General features: G+C 49.5%; 1 protein-coding gene across 1 annotated transcript in view; it reads left to right on the forward strand.

Moving 5' to 3' along the window:
- The window catches only part of KCNK1 (potassium two pore domain channel subfamily K member 1), a 32245-nt gene extending 13089 nt beyond the window's left edge, over window positions 1–19156 (forward strand). The window contains exons 2-3 of the mRNA XM_081124186.1: window positions 15102–15497; window positions 18007–19156. Of these exons, the coding sequence (XP_080980312.1) occupies window positions 15102–15497; window positions 18007–18266 (656 nt within the window). The 3' untranslated portion in view covers window positions 18267–19156. The remainder of the gene's footprint in view (window positions 1–15101; window positions 15498–18006) is intronic.
- The last annotated feature ends 273 nt before the right edge of the window (window positions 19157–19429 follow it).

Here is a 19429-nt window from a genome sequence, read left to right on the forward strand (position 1 = left end):
CATCTGGCCCTAGACCTGAGAGCCACCTCCAGCAGCACAAACCGCAGTGTTTGCCCGAGACACCATGACAGGCGTACCCCGCACAGTCTGGTTCCACCTGGGTGTGCCGTGCCCATTGGGGAAGGAGAGCAGTGAGCGTGTTCTGCTAAGTGGAAGGTGACATTTGGCCAAAGAGCCTCGTAGTGTGGGTTCCTGTGTGCTCTGTCCACTCTGCTAGGATGTCCTTTCTTCCCCCGAAGGTTGCCACGCGAGTCTGTGATTCCTTTCATGATATATTCTTCATGAATTTACTTTTTTTTTAATTCACACCTGAGGATATTTTTTCGGTTCATTTTTTTTTTTTTTTTCCCAGAGAGAGTGGGGGTAGGGGAAGAAACATCGATGTGAGAGAGACACCTGCAACCCAGGTACGTGCCCCTGAGTGGGAATCTAACCCTTGACCCTTTGGGCTGAGGGCCAATGCTCTAACCACTGAGCAACCCGGGCCAGGGCTAAATTCACTTTTACATGGACATAGTTGCTCTGTTTTTTATTCCCCCCCCCCCAAAAAAAATAGCAGCTGTAATTTGAAGCTAAGTATTGACATGCAAACTACCAAATTTCCTAATTATATGAAGGAGAATGTTTGATTAGTAATTTTGACCAGCTCAGTTAATGGACTTAAAGCCTCAAAGGGGTCTATTTTCCATAATCTTACCAATACTGGATTGGTTCGTTTGTTTGGTGTTGAGTTGTATGAGTTCTTTATATATTTTGGGTATTAATCCCTTGTTGGAGCTGTTGTTTGTAAATATCGTCTCCCACCTGGTTGGTTGCCGTTTTGTTTTGTTTTGTTTTGTTTTGGGTTTTTTTTTTGCTGTGCAGAAGCTTTTTAGTTTGATATAGTTCCATTCTTTTATTTTTGCCTTTACTTCCCTTGCCTTTGGGGTCAAACTCATAAAATGTTCTCTATGACCAAGGTCCATAAGTTTAGTACCTATGTTTTCTTTTATGTTATTTATTGTTTCAGATCTTATTTTGGGTCTTTGATCCATTTTGAATTAATTTTTGGACAAGGGGACAAGCTAATCTTTTGTATGTGGCTTTCTAATTATGAGAAACAGTCTGGAAGTTCCTCAAAAACTTGAGAGTAGACTTACCATATGACCCAGCAACCCATCTTCTGGGTATCTACCTGAAAAACTAGAAAACCTTTATTTGCAAAGATATATGCACCCCTATGTTCACTGCAGCATTATTCCTGGCGGCCAAGACATCAAATAACCAAAGTGTCCTGCGATAGAGGACTGGATAGAGAAGATTGGTACATAGACACAATAAAATACTACTCAGCCATAAGAAAAGATTAAATACTGCCATTTGCAACAACATGAACGGACCTTGAGAACATTATGCTAAGCGAAATAAGTCAGTCAGGAAAAGCTAAGGACCATATGATTTCACTCATTGAGACAAAAAACTGAAACTCATGGACACAGGCAACAGGGTGGTGGTTTCCGGAGGGAAGGGAGTGGGGGCAGTGAAGGGTAAAGGGGCCCAAATATATGGTGACAGAAGATGATTTGACTTTGGGTGGTGGGCACACAGTGCAATGTGCAGTTCATGTATCAGGAATGTGCACTTGAAACCTGTATGATCCTATTAACCAGTGTCACCCAATAAATTTAAGAAAAGACTTAAAAACTCACCTGTACACTTCTGCAGTGTTTCTGCCCATCTCTCAATGTCTGTCCTCATTTCTTTCAAACAAGGCTCTCAACTGTCAAATTAAAATTTCTGTTTTGCACGGAATTACCGAGCATTCAGTGAGACCTTTTGACTGGTGTGTCTCCCAGGGTCTGACCAGTGATGAGATTGTCTTCCATACAACCTACACAATAGGGGTCCTGCGGAGTCCTGCTTTTTTGGTACAGTGGAATCATCAGAATGTAACATCATTTGGGGAACCTCTGGATTAAAAAGAAACCCAATTTAGTCATTTGAGGAGCAGGAAACTCACTTTACACTTTAAATGGTTCTATCTATGGGCTGATAGACTCAGCATTCAAGGCCTTTAGGAGCAGAGATGCTCAGTGGCTATGGGGTGGGGGAGGGATGTGTAGCTAGAATAGTATTATATTTTATGTTTATTATTTACCATAAAAATTACAGAAATTAATCCTTGACAGAGTGTGGGCTGTGAGGAAAAAAAAGAAAACCAAGGGGTTACCCACCTCCCCCGCCAGCAGAAGCAGGACCCTCTCCCATGATGGGTTTCTTTTCGCTGTGTTATTTATCCAAAGGGGGCATCGATTTTAAAAGTTAGTAAAATACGGGCTTGGATATTCACCCTTTAGTGTGCACGTCTTAAATGGTAAAACAAAGCCAAATAAGCATCTCATTTGAGATCTTAAAAGTGGAGGGACCCTCGGTGTCTCTGCTTCCCCCCACTCTACAGGGTGCAGTCACACAAAGACATGGGTTAGGGAAAAAAAGAAAAAGTCACTCTCTGTCTCTCTGATCAATTTCCAAAATAGAAATAAAAACAAAAAAGAAATGATCGGCTCAGGAAATTATGCAGAAGTGAGAGTGTTTCTCTTTCTGAGGCAGATGGGACGGGAGCCCTGCAGAGCCTGGACTGTGCAGCAGCCTCTTGAGGTGGTGACAGATTGTGGGGGCTGCAGAGCCACGGGGGCCCGGAGGTGGGGGACGATCTCCTGGCGCCCTCCGGCTGAGCAGCCCGTGGCACAGGTGCGGGCTCTGGGACCCAGCTGGGGAGGAGCAGGCGTGATGCATATGCCAGCCCCGCATCCGCGGGCTCGATGACTAAGTTGAGCCATGCTCAGGAAAGTGTTTTATGCCAGAAAGGACTATTTTCAGAAAGGGAGGGATTCACGTGATCCTCCCCAGCATCTGCCCTTCCTATGTTTTGCTCTGTGGGGTGGGGTGTGTGGCCACACGAGTGGCAGATACATTTTTTCTGCTACCTTGGGGGGAGGTGTCCCATGCCAGAGTCCCTCCTACTCCCGGCCAGCCTGTGACCAGGTGCCCCGCATCCTGTCGTCCGCGCCCTGCCAGCTGGGGACGCGGCCGTGGCATCTTTCCTACTCGGTCCAGCTCACGCGGGTTCCTCTTCCCGCTGCCTCCTGCGTTTCGTCATTGTTTCGGGTAACTGCCCACAAAACAAGTGGCACCACTCGCTGTTTGGGCAACTGAAACATAAGCCTGATGACAGTTAGTTTCCTCTAACCAAAGCCTCCAGCAGTTTCCTCCTCCCCGCGTGTTTCGCACCCACGTGCGTGTTCACCCGGGACAGAGGCTCTAAATTGGGGCCTGTCCTGATGGACCAAACGAAGCGGTGGACCTGCTGGCTTCGAGTTTCTCATTCCCGCGGCCCCAGACCTGGACCAGGGTCAGAGAAAGGGGACCATTGGCCTCCGGTAGTGCTTGTCACTCAATTGACCCCTAATAACACGCTGTTCTGCATTTTTTAAAATGTCCTTTTTGTTCCCACAACTATATCTTTCATACGATAGGGCAGCGTGGCTCTGGCCCTGCGTGTCTTTGAAGAACCCGCAGCATCTAAGTGTTTGGTACCTAAACACGTGTCAGGGACCCGAGCGTCACCAGCACAGTGTGTCCCTGCTCGGGGGACTAGACCCGAGAGAGTCTGATTTTTTAACATTTGTGTTGCCTAGTCCGTTTGTCCTGTGCCACACACACTGTCCTTTTCACCACCAAGCTTCCTTCTCGTGGATCCGCCGAGAATGTTTCAAGTTAGAAGAATCCAGTGGCCGCCGCAGTGTTGAAGGTTCTCTGCCTTGGTGTCGGATACTTGATTCTCTCTCCATTCATATCCCAGGAAGAGAATCAGTGCTTTTCAGGCTGTTCAGTGTTTTTAAAACAACTTGGAGGCCAGGCCGTCAGTCCCCTGGTGGACCCGGCGCTGTGGTTTGCCCGGGGCTGGGTTTGGGTTTTCGTGTGAACTCCTGGCTTATCCTGGAGGCGCCTTCCTGACAGGTGGCGCTGAGTGCTGTCCCCACATGTGCCAGGCCGGACACACCTGGTGGAGACCCTCCGAGGGGCTCTCCCCGCATCCTTGCTAACGCAGTTGCTAAGCTTGGGCTTGGGGGCGAATGCAGAGGAGTGATTAACAGTTGAGCACTTGGAGAGGTTACTGCTGTTACTTTCCCCCTTTTCAAATAGCCTTGCAAAGGGGACGTTAAGCTTCCTGTCCAAAGAGGGATCCGAGTCGAGAATTCTCTTCTCTAGATGGAAAGATGGACCCCCTCCCCAAGGTGTGTGGGAAGCAACTGTGAGAGAAAACCATATGGTATGGGATTGGAAAGTTAAACATTTTTGGTAACATTTGAATAAATTGGAAATGTACTCCTCTGGTAAAATAGAACATTTTTGCACCATGGCTAGTTTTGAAAAGGTGAGAAAACACAAGAAATAGCAAGTGTGTCCTATTGGTGTCACTGTGCTGCTCTGAGGCTGATTTACTGCCAGGAGGCAGGTGAGTTAGAGGAGTAATTGGAATTCTTACTGCTGGGCCCTCAGGGCAGCCAGGAGGCCCTGCCTAGCTTCCCACCTAGCGATTCCTGAATTCAGCAAGCTCCTTATATTTCTAATTTCGTTGTCATTGAAAGACAGAACAGACTGAAAGCTATTCGTTATAGTTGGATGTTAGTGGTAAAGCGAATTGGCTTTGAAAGTTGTTTTTTTATCCTGTGACTGATTTACCCATGATGGAGGTTTGGTAACGTTTTACAAATGGTTTTTTAACCTGTTAGGTGGGTACCCTGTACATTGCTCCCAAAGAGGTGGTGTTCTGGAAAGTTGTTGAGAGTGACGGTCGGGTCTGCCTGTCCCAGCCTCGCAGGACTGCTGTCCTCATGGGTGGTATCGGCACGCCCCGGCCCTCATCAGTGCACCACGCACCGGACTCTGTGCTGGGCTCCGGGTCAGAGGGGGTTACGGTGGAAACAAACTTGTCTTGAGTCCCAGGAATCAAACTGGTCTTGACAAGCAAACCGATCATTTGTAATACAAGTGACTGTACCAATGAAGATTACTTTCAGCTTCAGTAAACAAAAAGCCAGTTTATATTGGCTTAAATTGATGTGTGTGTGCTTATATGCATGTGTGCGTGTGTGCATGTGTGTGCGCATGTGTTGTGTATATTTTCTTGCATGCCTGGAGCACTTGCAGGCGTTGGTTTAACTACTCCACATAGCACGTTCCTGGTCACTCTCCCTGCCCTTCCCGGCTCCTTCATCCCCACATCAGCCCCTCAGCATCACTCAGCATCCCCATAGCCCCTCAGCATCACTCAGCATGGCCTCAGCATCCCCACAGCCCCTCCGCATCACTCAGTATCCCCACGTCAGCCCCTCAGCATCACTTAGCATCCCCACAGCCCCTCAGCATCACTCAGCATCCCCACAGCCCCTCAGCATCACTCAGCATCCCCACAGCCCCTCAGCATCACTCAGCATCGCCTCAGCATCCCCACAGCCTCTCCGCATCACTCAGTATCCCCATGTCAGCCCCTCAGCATCACTTAGCATCCCCACGTCAGCCCCTCAGCATCACTTAGCATCCCCACAGCCCCTCAGCATCACTCAGCATCCCCATAGCCCCTCAGCATCACTCAGCATCCCCATAGCTCCTCAGCATCACTCAGCATCGCCTCAGCATCCCCACAGCCCCTCCGCATCACTCAATATCCCCATGTCAGCCCCTCAGCATCACTTAGCATCCCCACATCAGCCCCTCAGCATCACTTAGCATCCCCACAGCCCCTCAGCATCACTCAGCATCCCCATGTCAGCGCCTCAGCATCACTCAGCATCCCCACATCAGCCCCTCAGCATCACTTAGCAGCCCCTCAGCATCACTCAGCATCCCCACAGCCCCTCAGCATCACTCAGCATCCCCATATCCCCTCAGCATCACTCAGCATCGCCTCAGCATCCCCACAGCCCCTCCGCATCACTCAGTATCCCCACATCAGCCCCTCAGCATCACTCAGCATCCCCACATCAGCCCCTCAGCATCACTTAGCATCCCCACATCAGCCCCTCAGCATCACTTAGCATCCCTACATCAGCCCCTCAGCATCACTCAGCATCCCCACATCAGCCCCTCAGCATCACTTAGCATCCCCACATCAGCCCCTCAGCATCACTTAGCATCCCCACATCAGCCCCTCCGCATCACTCAGCATCCCCACAGCCCCTCAGCGTCACTCAGCATCCCCACAGCCCCTCAGCATCACTCAGCATCCCCACATCAGCCCCTCAGCATCACTCAGTATCCCCACGTCAGCCCTTCAGCATCACTCAGCATCCTCACAGCCCCTCAGCATCACTCAGCATCCCCACAGCCCCTCAGCATCACTCAGTATCCCCATGTCAGCCCCTCAGCATCACTCAGCATCGCCTCAGCATCCCCACAGCCCCTCAGCATTCCCACGGCTCCTCCGCATCACTCAGTATCCCCACGTCAGCCCCTCAGCATCACTCAGCATCCCCACAGCCCCTCAGCATTCCCACAGCCCCTCCGCATCACTCAGCATCCCCACAGCCCCTCAGCATTCCCACAGCCCCTCAGCATCACTCAGCATCCCCACATCAGCCCCTCAGCATCACAGGGTCGCCGCTCAGCTCCAGGTGAGACGTTTATGATAAAGACAGGAAGAAACAAAGGTTTCCCCAAACTGCTTCCCGCCGGCAGATTTCCACTCGTCTCATTAGTCAGAGCTTGTCATGTGGTCACTGCTGACTTCCAGGGTGACAGGGGAAGGAATTATGTGCTTTGCCAGCTTCTGGTAGGGACAGGCAAGGGAGAGGAGTCCTGCCTGCCAGGATGGCTGTCACAGGTGCTGCGGGAGCACCTGCAGAGACACCACCTGGGCACCTGGGGACAGGCCTGAAAGATGAAAGGGAGCAGCCCGTGTGAAACCATGCAGGTGTGAAACCATGCAGGTGTGAGACCATGCAGGTGTGAGACCATGCAGGTGTGAGACCATGCAGGTGTGAGATGAAGCAGGTGTGAGACCATGCAGGTGTGAGACCATGCAGGTGTGAGATGAAGCAGGTGTGAGACCATACAGGTGTGAAACCATGCAGGTGTGAGACCATGCAGGTGTGAAACCATGCAGGTGTGAGACCATGCAGGTGTGAGACCATGCAGGTGTGAGACCATGCAGGTGTGAGACCATGCAGGTGTGAGATGAAGCAGGTGTGAGACCATGCAGGTGTGAGACCATGCAGGTGTGAGACCATGCAGGTGTGAGATGAAGCAGGTGTGAGACCATACAGGTGTGAGACCATGCAGGTGTGAGACCATGCAGGTGTGAGACCATGCAGGTGTGAGACCATGCAGGTGTGAGACCATGCAGGTGTGAAATGAAGCAGGTGTGAGACCATGCAGGTGTGAGATGAAGCAGGTGTGAGACCATACAGGTGTGAAACCATGCAGATGTGAGACCATGCAGGTGTGAAACCATGCAGATGTGAGACCATGCAGGTGTGAGACCATGCAGGTGTGAGATGAAGCAGGTGTGAGACCATGCAGGTGTGAGACCATGCAGGTGTGAGATGAAACAGGTGTGAGACCACATAAGTGCGAAGGGCAGGGCCTGTTCCCAGAGTGTCCTGCTCATACCTCCCACAGGGTCGGCCGCCGTCTCTTCTCTTTTCCCTCGTGTCTCCTCCCACAGCCCCTGCGGCAGAACCTAGCGTGTTGGGAAACACCAGCTCCTGACCTGCCTCCCTCGCGCGCCTGCCGTTGGAACGCGGGTAAATGATTTCATCGCACAGTCTCTTCCTGTGACATAGGGACGTGCACACTTAGCTCAGTTTCTGAAGTGAAGATGACGCCTGATACTATGCCTGAGACTCGTTTTCTCTTTGGAACACTTCCCAGGGCTGCACGGGGCCGCAGGGGTTCACAGGGAGCCAACATGGGGGTAATCGAAAGGTTCCAGGAGTTCGAAGTCTCCCTGTGGTTATTCTTGGACCACATTTCCTGACACTTTCTTACGTGCTCGCAAGCACGTGTCTCCATCCCTGCACCCAGGACCCTGGATTCTTTCAGGTTTGGTCCTGGATCAGCCTTCAGGCTGGGTCTGATGGACGGGCCTTCCCAGAGCCAGGTTCCTGTGTCGCTGTCCTGTATTACGTGTGTCTGTTTATTGATTTCTTGCTGATCCTGAGGGAGCTGCCCCTCCCAGGTGAGTCAGTCCTAGCTAATAAAAGGCTCACCTGTGAGGGGCCTTTCCTGTGCAAACCTACCAGTCTGGAGACTGCACCCCCAGACACCTCCTTTATTAGACTCGCTCTCTGAGCTACTATCCCACTGCCCTGGTGACCCCAGGGCCAGGAGCCAGACAACTAGGGACGACATCTGCGCCCCAGAGCCTGCTGAAAGTACTCAGACGAGCCCTTCGTAGCCTGTTTGCTTAGCTTAGCTTATTCCTTCCTGTGCAAACCGCAGTAAGTGTGACTGCTTGGCATTCTGGGCAAACTGGACTAAAGTGTGAGTCTCATCGGGTGGTAGGTCATGTGCTGTCTTTTTGTGCCACTGGTAACCTAATAAGAGCTTGAAATGACAGTGCTCAGTAGATGGCACCGCTGATATTTGGGAAGGTGAAAAGATTATTACTGATTTTTTTCATAGGAACATGCACGTGTGACTATGATGATTAGCAAACATCCCTGGCTGGCTGTTTTCTGTGCGTGGGACTATAGCACATGATGTCTTCCTGCAGATGTCACTCAATTATAACTGACCACTGAGTGGCCCTCTTAGCACCATGACAGGCCCCTGCAGGAGGACCAGGGGGACCTGCGGCTGGCTGTCAGCCAGGTCCTGCCTGCTCAGAAGGATTGGGGAGAAGGAGGGTGGAGTGTTTGAAAAAGATTACTCAACGCACTTATTTCAGAATTTCAGTTTTGTGAAGTAGGGCTTTATACGGTGAACGTGGCTCGTGAGAATATGCACAGGCTGGTGTGAGAAGGCACTGCTCTAGGGGACACAGGCCTCAAAAATAGACTGAGAGCCCTGGCCAGTGTTGCTCAGTGGTTAGAGTGTCGGCCCATGGCTGAAGGGTCTTGGGTTCGATTCCTGGTCAAGGCCATGTACCTGAGTTGCAGGTTCGATCCCTGGCCGCAGTGGGCATACGGGAGGCAACCAATCCATGTGTCTCTCTCACATCGATGTGTCTCTCTCCTTCCCTCTCTCTCTCCCCCCTCCCTCCCTCCCACCCACCCTTCCTTCCACTCTTTCTAAAAGCCAATGGCCAAACAATAGGGGCATAAGTATTACTAGTATTACTACTATTACTAGTGTGAGGAATACACAAATAAGCACGTTTTATAGTCACAGGAATGAGCCCTGAACATTGCCAGTCTTAGAAGAGAAGGAATTTGTAGTAGCATTTCCTAAATTGGCCAAATTGCTTCCTTAAAATTCAAGTTAGAAAATTAAATATTTTTAATAGAATAGTTTGTGGAAAATGGTGAACAAGCAGGTAGGAAACAGTGAAAAACTGCACATTGACTGAGCCACCAGTACAAGGGAGTTTTTGTTAAAGACTGAGCTGCGTCTAGAAAGAGAGACCGTGGCTGTGCCGCCGACAGGCCCTTTGTCAGGGAAACAGACGCTACACATGCGGGCTTTATGCGCTGTTACAGTTTTACGTGAGGAGGCCAGGCCGAGGACCCGAGGGGAACCCGAGAAACTGTCCGTCAGGGCGAAGGGCCATTCCCACCTGGGGGGCAGTGCTGCACAGCCTGCAGAGGATGAGTTCCGTCTGTCCGTCTGTCCGTCTGTGCGGACACTGCAGGGACTGTGGGTGCACCGCTGGGCGCGGCCTCAGCTGGGAGCCAGTGGGTGGTAACTCCAGCATCACAGGCGTTGTTCTTAGGTTTCTGAGAATAAGTTGTCTTTTGAGCTGGAAATCTGTGAAGCACCTGGGCCGGAAGGGAATGGCAGAGATCATGTGACCCGTTGTCATACTCTTACCGGGACCTTGGAGACCTGACGGAAGGAGACTGCCTTTGACCTGTCCTTACTCACAGTGAGAGCTTGGAAACACCCTAAATGTCCACCGACCGGGGGGATGGTTCAATGAGCTGGGTGCTTGCCTAGCGTAGAACACTGCGTTTAAAGAAGTCTTTGTGCTTCTCAGGATATATTGTTCAAAGAAAACTTAATAATTGGATAGTAACACACACGGTGTACCATTTATGATAAAAACAAACTAAACCATTGTTTTTCTAGGAATATATAGAAATACTTAGACAACTTGCAGGAACTTTTGTCTACAAACTCATAACAATAACCTCTAGAGAGGGCTGGCGAGGAGGTGGGTTGTCAAGGAGACTTGCATCATCAGTATTTGGAAGTTTTACAGTGAAGATGTACTTATGCATGAGTGACTGATAATTTTTACAATGAGCAATTTTTATGTAAACTTTGACCTGGTATTTATATCAGTCTCTTGGAATATAACCAGTGCTCTGGGCCACCAGCCACCTGGTCTTGTTTGACCAGTGCCTCTGCAACTACGTGTTTACAGACACGTATGGAGTCATCAATGTTTAAGCTGAACAGGGAGACAAGAATTTTATTGGACTTTATTCCATACTTAAATCACTGATAATAGTTATTGCCACAGAAACTCTCCTTCCCATGGTCACCACTAGTTTGTTATGATGCCATGTTCTTCTGTCATCATTAAGGATAGTAGTCTATCCTTGTCGTCATTGATGACCCTGCCATTACCATAGTCATCCATCCATGTGGCCACCAAACTGGAATTCTAGAAGACGGAGCTCACGTGGCGTGTGCCCACGTTCTCTGGCCCTTGATAGGTTCTGTGCTGACCCACCTGCTCTTACCTGTAGACACCCAGGCTCTGCGTTCACCTGTCACCTCCGTGAGAGTTGCACAGCCCCTCGTCCGTCTCTGAACACTGTTTTCCCTCTCTCCTCTCCTGTCTCAATCTCAGTCCCCTCCAGAGCCTCATTATCTCATGCTCAGCTCTGTGGAGCCACAGGAAAGAAAGACACGATTGCACTTCTCTCAGTGCTGTCCACCACTGTCACCTTGTCACCGCGAGCTCCTGAGAAGCAGTGTCAGGACCTGAGTGGATTTTTGAGGCATCGTTGGCCTTTGCATAGCACAAGGTGCACACACCTGGGTGGCACAGTGGAAAGATTATGGGCTCTAATTATCTTTAGGACTTCAAGCAAGTCATCCGAGCTCTCAGAAACAGTGTCCTCACTTGCCAAGTAGGAATGACTCTAGGACTTGAATCTCGTTATGAAGAATCAGTCCTTGAACACACACACACACACACACACACACACACACGGCAAGCACAGGTGGAGGCTCTTTCTCTTAGGTGTTTGGAGCTACCTTCCTTCGTTCTACAACCTCAGTCCCAGACTGGTGGGTGCACGGCAGGTGCCCCTAAGTTATCACCCCTAGTGGTTCCTTCACCCCACTGCCATTTCAGTTGAAACTCACCTGCAGAAAATGCAAGGTGCTCCGTCCATGACATTTGAGCCATTTGCTGGTACCTCCTGCCACCTGCGCCCCCTTCGTCACATCTACTCAGTGTCACATGCACTTTTCACCTTTGTCGGCATTTCTTCTCGGTCTACTTCAGACCTCCCCCGAGTGTTCTCTCTCCGGTAAACAAACTCCCCTTTATAAGCAAAGGAACAGAAGCTGTGCGTTCCTCGTGTAGCTCACATGGGTGGGAGGGGTGAGCAGTTTGCCCATGTGTGGGTCTTTGAAAAGCATTGCGGTAAGAAAGAGAATTATGAAGACCTGTTGTATGCAAAGCATCTGGAGGTTAACTGTTTATTGAGCTGTGGAGGGGGGAAAACTTATTTCAAGCACAAGATTAAAGTGGCAGAAAAAGTCAACGAGCCTGAAGCCTATTTGTTGCCGTGTGGTGAGTTCCTGACCCTCCTGAATCTGAAGTCACTTTCTGCCCGTGACCGCTGCCCATGGGCTGGAGGGCACTGTGGCCGGAGCCTGGAGAGAGTCATCATAGAGCAGGACTTGGACCCCTCAGAGGGCTCGCAGTCTACAGTGGGAAAGGGAGAGCAGATAAGCCCAAGTCCAGGACTGCAAATTAAAGTTTGTTCTACAGAAGAGACACGTGGCAGCTTATATCAGCATTTCTCCCGGCTGGTTTCAGAGGTTGGCATTCTTCCGTTGTAGCTTTTTTTTTCTAACCACGTATCAGCTAACTTAATGGAAGATGTGTATTTTGTCCCTACCCTGTCATACTAGACAATGCGAATGAGAACGTCTGTTATGTGCTCAGGAGGGCGGTGGGCTGCACCTCTCAGAGGAGCATCAGTGACTGGTTCTCAGCACTGGACAGGAGCCCAGAAAGGTTTGTCTCATCCAGGACGCACACAGCAGACAGACCCACAGAGCCCCAGACTGGGTTTAGCCGGCAGAGTGGCAGGAACGGGCACTGTTAGGTGACTGTCATGAGTACGGCCCCCCTTATATATAAACTCAGGACCCTACGTTTTTGAAGTCCATTTTTTCAGTACACTTTGTTGTGCTCAATCTTTTAGGCCCCCAAATTATATGAAGAGCCTTAGAAAAATTTTTACGTAAGGGTTATTAACATCTTGCTAAGTTCCTCACGGTTTGTAATGGACTTTAATGTGATTATAAGGTTTTTTAAACATAAGCTTTGCTTTATGATTTATCTGGGGGTTCAGTTGACCGAACTTGAGTAAATATTTTCTCCTTCAGTATAACTCAGAGGGGCTGGGTGTCCACTGAGCCTTGGGCTGTCCCTCGCAGGGTGACCGAGTCCCCGTGCAGAGCCAGGTTCTCCCCACGTGGCCGGCGCTGAGAGTGTAGGGAACACTACTGAGATGTAAATCTTATATTTACTTTCCATTAACAAGACTGTGCAGGCATCGGGAGGAGAAATGGCTTTAAGGAAAGATCTACAGGTGAGTGGTTTTTAGTCTCTTGGTGGGAACATATTGGCATAAAACCGCATTACTGCAGAGAGAGATGCAGTCTTGTAGTGATTATCTCTGTTGCCTGGAGAGAACACTGCAGCAAATGGAGGTTTAGTTAACATTCTAATATAAAGAGCTACCGTCGTCGGAGAGTAAAATGTGTACCCTAAGATAATTTAAAACTAGAAATGCAGTTATTTCATTTCCTACTGGAACAGAACTGAAATCGTGTGATTTACTGGAACAGGAGGTACAGAGAGGTGGGCTGGGTGCAATAGGTGTGCTGTACTCATAGGAAAGATCATTTGTAAAGATGCTATAAGGAAAACATTGTAAAACCTCGGATTTAAAGGCTTTTCACCCACTCGCCCTGGTTCGGCTAATCTCTGTTTCCTCTCCAAACTTCCCATCCCTCTCAGCCTCCGCTTGGGTGCCCTTGTCTCTGGTACTTCTAGTCACTTCTAGGCTCACAACCAAATTTGGGAGTCGATTTCCTGCTGCCTTTGTTACGGTTAAATAAAGATCCATGTTCAGATTGTTTCCACATATTTCTGACCATTAGAACATCCTTCCTCGAGGCTGGCAGAAGTCCTGGCTCTCAGTGGCCCCTGTCCTTGTGATGTGGGCAGCTTTACTCACCGAGCAGCCTCATTCCTTAGTCATATTATTTTCTCGAAAGTAAACATTCAACTGTAGCTGCAATAACATTACCCAGCAGGCTTCCACCATCCTCCCATCATTATTCTGGGTCCTGCAACGTGCCCACCGCCCTTGTCATCTGCCTGGAACTTGCAGCAGGATCCCGGGGGCAGCTGGGGGTTGCCAGGACCAGATGGATCAGGCACCGATGCTCAGAGCCTCCTGCGAGTCTAAGCTCTGGAACCTCCGCAGAAAACTGCACGTATGTTTAGCTGTATAGGATGCACACGCTTTCAGTGGGCTCCGGGCTCCCTGCAGCTTGTCCGGAACCCACGTGTTTTCTGGGACACAGGTGGGCAGCCCTGACTGCCCTGCCAACCTGTGCTCGGGAGGAACCGGGGAAGGTGCGCAAACCTGGGCCTTACCGCAGGAGCTGGAACAAAGCAGAGAATTGGGGGATCGGAAGCTGAAGGTTTTTCGGAGTCATCTCTTTTTAAGCAGAAAATATTTCAGAAATCCAATTTCAAAACCGACTTTCAATCACAATCGCAGATGTGAGGTTTTTTCCAGAATCCAGTTTCACAGAAAAATGCACTTAGCTGGCTTTTCCTGGGCTGACTTGTTCAGACACGTTAGTCCTTCAGGATGAAGTGCTGGTGAGATTTTTAAGAGTCCGCCGAGCCTCGCGCCCTGCTGGGTTCTCTCGGGCTGCCTCGTTGGACTTAAGTGGCTCAGACCTAGAGGAAAGTAAAACACACATGTGCTGTGACCACTGGCCCTAATATGTGTGTTTAATGTGTGTGTTTTGTGGAGTTGATGGCATCTTGGGACCTATGGAAATGACAAGAGGGAAAACAGGTTATGGTTTCTGAATGTGCCATTGAACCAGAGAATTGGGTAAAAGATTTGAAAAGAAGTGCTCGGCGCTGTGAGCTGGGCGCTTTCACCCTCAACTCTACCTTTCATTTGATGTCTGCCTCGTGTTCCGCCTGGACCGGGCCAGCCTGTCCTGCTCCCACGCCTTTATCTGTGTCAGTCATCCTGTTAAAACACGCTCCTAGCAGTCGGTTTTGGATGCGAGTTAGACCGGTACTTGGACACTAACCAGGATCCCGGGGGGGGGGCAGCATGGGAGTGGAGGGGGTGCATCGGCCTGGAGAAGTGGGTGTCGCATAAGTTTGCCCTGGTGGGGCCTCAGCTCAGCCCACCCCTGCTGCTTCAGGCTGCCAGGGAACTCAGTCCAGCCTCTGTGTGCTGGGAAGAGCTGGGAAGATGTCACCCAGATGGTGGCTTCCCTGCGGCGCGGCGTCCAGTGTTGAATTGACTGCAGTAGCAACTCCAGCGAGCCCCGGAGGTGTCAGACCTGGAGTCTGGCTCCTCCAGGTTGAGGGGATGGGTGGGCAGCAGACCTGGGTCATTTAAAAGTGTGTCTTCACTCCCCTCTCCCTGTCCCCGTCCCCGCAGGCTATGGCCACACGGTGCCCCTGTCGGACGGGGGTAAGGCCTTCTGCATCGCCTACTCGGTCATCGGCATCCCCTTCACGCTCCTGTTCCTGACGGCGGTGGTCCAGCGCATCACCATCCACGTCTCCCGCAGGCCGGTGCTCTACTTCCACCTCCGCTGGGGCTTCTCCAAGCAGCTGGTGGCCATCGTCCACGCCGTGCTCCTGGGCGCCATCACCGTGTCCTGCTGCTTCTTCATCCCGGCGGCCGTGTTCTCGGTCCTGGAGGACGACTGGAACTTCCTGGAGTCCTTTTATTTCTGTTTCATTTCCCTGAGCACCATCGGCCTGGGGGACTACGTCCCTGGCGAAGGCTACGACCAGAAGTTCAGGGAGCTCTACAAGCTCGGGATCACCTGTGAGTAGCGCGCCCTGGCTCCGCGCCCGCCCCGCCTTGGCTCTGAACGAGCGGCCGTTCGCAGAGGCCCCGATCGCTTTCCCGTTGATAGATTTTCAGTTTCTCCGTCACTGTTTCATTCGATCGCGATTCCCTTCAGAACCCTTTATGCAAAAATCTTAGTCTTTCTGAGAGTTCTTTTTCCCAGGCACCTTAAAAGTCCGGATCAATTTCCTACTCATAATAGACATTATAGATTACAGTGTAAACATGCACTAGAGAATTTACTTGATAACCAGCTTTTAATTAAAAATGTTGCTCTACCTTATTAAATATTTGAAACTTAAGAAAAGTACTAGAATTGCAGCCTGCTACAATCAGTCATGTTCTTTAATTTACCAGAAAAGTCTTAAAACAGTGGCTTATTTTATTGCCCATCTGGTTCTTTCTTGAAAGTTAGAATATATTAACCGTTTTCAGAATTTTATATGTGGAAAGTAGGCGTTAAATTTCAGATGGCCAGCGATTTATAATTTTTAAACAGTTTTTAAGAATTCAATATGATATCCTGGGAAACTTGGAAATCCAGTTTTAGGAAACTAGAATTGCATCATAGTGTACATAGTTTTCATTTCTGCCTCGTGGAATTTGCACGGCTGCAGCTGTGGTCGGGTCTTCCAGGAAATCGCCATCCGTACCCTGCAGTCAGGTGCTCTGTCTGGGCCCCAGCGTGTAGTCTTAACCAAGGAACCATGTGTATTTTAGCATTTCCAGTAACCACAGGCTCACCCAGGACAAAGACTTCACTCATAAACTCCAGTGCTTTGGAAAGTGCCTGGCTGCCGTACAAGTTCAATAAATACTGGCCAAGTAGTTACAAGGAGATTTCATATTTCCTCTCCTTACCATCATTATTTGTAAAGCCCACATGCTATTTTACCAGGTGGCTCTGCCACAGTCTGACCTGGCCTCTGCTGTCGCATGCTTAGATTGCTTCCAATTTGGGGGCATTATAAACAACTACAGTAAACATTTTTCCGCTTCCTCTACTTAGATATTTTTCCAGGAAGTGGCATTTCTGGTCCAAAGTGAATGTGCCTCTTTGTGACTCACAGAATGTACTGACCTGGTGCCTTCCAAGTCACATCTTGAGTTACATGACCCTGGACCGTCTCCCCGGGACAGTTTTGGCACTCCTGGCGTGCGGGGCCGGGGGGGGAGGGCTGGTGGCATTGTAGGCGCTTTGCTGAACGTTTCATACACAGATAAACGTTATCGCAGCTTTCTTTTCATATGTTACCGAATCCTTGCAGAACGTTTTAAGACATGTTGCAATGGGAATCATGGGTTTCTTAGACAGTCTACATAGTGTGTGTGCTGGGTGGAGCAAGCGAGTCTTCCAACAGTGTATTATTTGTGGATGGGATCAAATCCCACAGCTTTGGCCTGAAACCCTGTGGGTACATTTGTCAGCAGTCAAGGGTTTGACAAATAATGAATAAAGGGAAAGGCAGGAACGTGCCAGTTAGTTTGCTTAACAGTGTCTTTGCTATTTCTAAAATATGCTATATTGTCAACACCTAATAGCCAAATTCTAAAGGTGCCAGAACTGTGTTACTTTACATTCTTAAGATAATCAGCCCCCTTAGTCCTAGCATGCTGCCAATTCTAGCTCCCCTAGTTCATTTATTTTCTGAAAATCTTCCTCAAGCACTTTATCACTGGGACATGAAACTGGAAATTTTGTTCGTAAGAGTTTTTATTTTCACGTTTCTGTTTCTTTCCAGGATGAGTTTTTTCCCGATTTTAAACATGTTGAAACTGACTTAAAATTACCTGTTTCCCATCACATAGTCCAAGGAATAGCACTTTACCTGAAGCAACAGGTTGTCTTTTATGTTGGAGTAAGAAGCTGGTAGAATTACTCAATGAACGGTGCATGTGCCAAAAATAAAAATAAAAATTTTAAATTAAAAAAAAGACTGTCAGCTAATGAAAAGCGTAGTTCGCTGCAGGGTTGGTGGAAGGTCCAGCCACACACACAGCCTTTTAACGTGTATGTCGATTCTGAAAGGATTCTCATCTAGCTTAAGCTAGTTTCTGCTGCTGAACTTACGCTGTGGGGGCATCAGGATGACCGTATCGAGTCAGGGCGTGTCCAGCTTTGTTGGAGGCACTCAGGATAAATCAGAACTCTTCTAGAATGTCACTGGCCTTTTGTGAGCCACTGGTTATAAATGGCAGGTGGAGGCCCCCCCTCCTCGAAGGTGCCCCTCGGGTGAGGACAGTAACGATGCCACATCAGCCCCAACTTTTGTTTTCTCAGAAATTATGCCATGTGATTTCTAATAGTCCAGTTCCGTGGGGGCCGTCCTTCGTTGTCCCCCGGGTTGCCCCCTTCGGGCCCCGGAATTCCCCGTGTTCCTAGAAATCGGAGGAGTGGCGGTGAGTTTATTCACGAGCAGACACTCTGTGCCCTGACTTGGTTTCCCCGGCCTGGTCCCACTGAGACACTCGCTTTCTCACGCAGGCTACCTGCTCCTTGGCCTCATTGCCATGTTGGTGGTCCTGGAAACCTTCTGCGAGCTCCACGAGCTGAAGAAGTTCAGGAAGATGTTCTACGTGAAGAAGGACAAGGGCGAGGACCAGGTGCACATCATGGAGCACGACCAGCTGTCGTTCTCGTCCATCGCGGACCAGGCGGCCGGCGCCAAGGACGACCCGAAGCAGGAGGAGCCCTTCGTGGGCCCCGAGCCGCCCGCCCTCGCCGACGGCCCCGCGGGCCGCTGAGCCCGCGCTGTGCCCGCGGCAGGTGGGAGGGCGGGAGGGAGAGGCCGAAGGATCGTTAACCAGCACCCGCAGTTTGTAACACTGAGAACAGGACAAGCGGAACAAAGGGAGCTTTCGCCCTGGAGACGGGACGGGTACCTGTAATTCATCCGCGACGAAATTATCTAGACTTTTCTGTTAGCTGACCGGTACCTGAAGCAGCGCGGCTATGGATAGAGCAGATTTTCTACTTCTAATTGGGGACTTCAGGGTTTGCATTGAAATCATTTAGCTCATGGCTAAATAGCAGCATTTATATTTAAAAGCAAATAAAGAGCATAGAGATTTGTTTTGTAAGTTTATGTGGACTGGTTTGCATGCGCCCATCCAAAATGATTATTTTTGTAGAACCTAAGTTAAACCTACTATTTATAATGAATAGGGAACCGTTAACTGTGTACATATGAAGTATAAATATGTTTATATCCTGTACATAGGGTCCAGGTCGCCAGATCTCAGCAAACTTCTTAACCCGAGACTGTAGGTACCTTTTCTTTCGATTTCTCTTTATACTAAAGAATCGAGAGTTGCCGCAATAAAGTGAGAGGAGTGATGCCCTGAGAGTGAGCGCCTGTAGTATTGTGCTGCAATAAATGTTCTACCCTCTCGCAATAAAAGTCGGTGTCTAAGAGGTCTGTACGCGTTTCTCTGGAGTTAAGCACATCTGGAGAACATGGTCTGTAAAGCAGGTGAGATGACGTTTTGCAGGTGCATTGTCACCTGCAGTCACCTACACTAAAGCTCAGAACGTGACCACAGAAGCCCCGAGTGAAGATGTTCTGTCGAGTTCACGAGAGACTTTTTAAATTTATAAACAGAAATAAATAAAAATCATAGCTGGTTACAATCTTATACTTCAATATTTCAAGGAAAGTTTCTTCCAAGTAGGAAACATGCATGAACTCCTCGTAGAAGCCATAAAGGCAGTGTTTAAATGACGTACACAGGATACTATTAAGGAGAGAAAATTAGGAAGACCCTGGCTGATAACTAATGCTCATGACCTGCTAACTGCGCCTCCTCTCCCAGGGGAGCCGCCCTCGAGGTGGTATCAGAGGTGTTGCTAAAATCCACGCCCTGCTAATGAGCCATGAGCAGGGGCCACAGCCTCACCTTGGGGCGCT

The sequence above is a fragment of the Miniopterus schreibersii genome (genome assembly GCF_964146895.1).
Source record: "Miniopterus schreibersii genome assembly, chromosome: 21".
In the NCBI taxonomy this organism is placed as follows: Eukaryota; Metazoa; Chordata; class Mammalia; order Chiroptera; family Miniopteridae; genus Miniopterus; species Miniopterus schreibersii.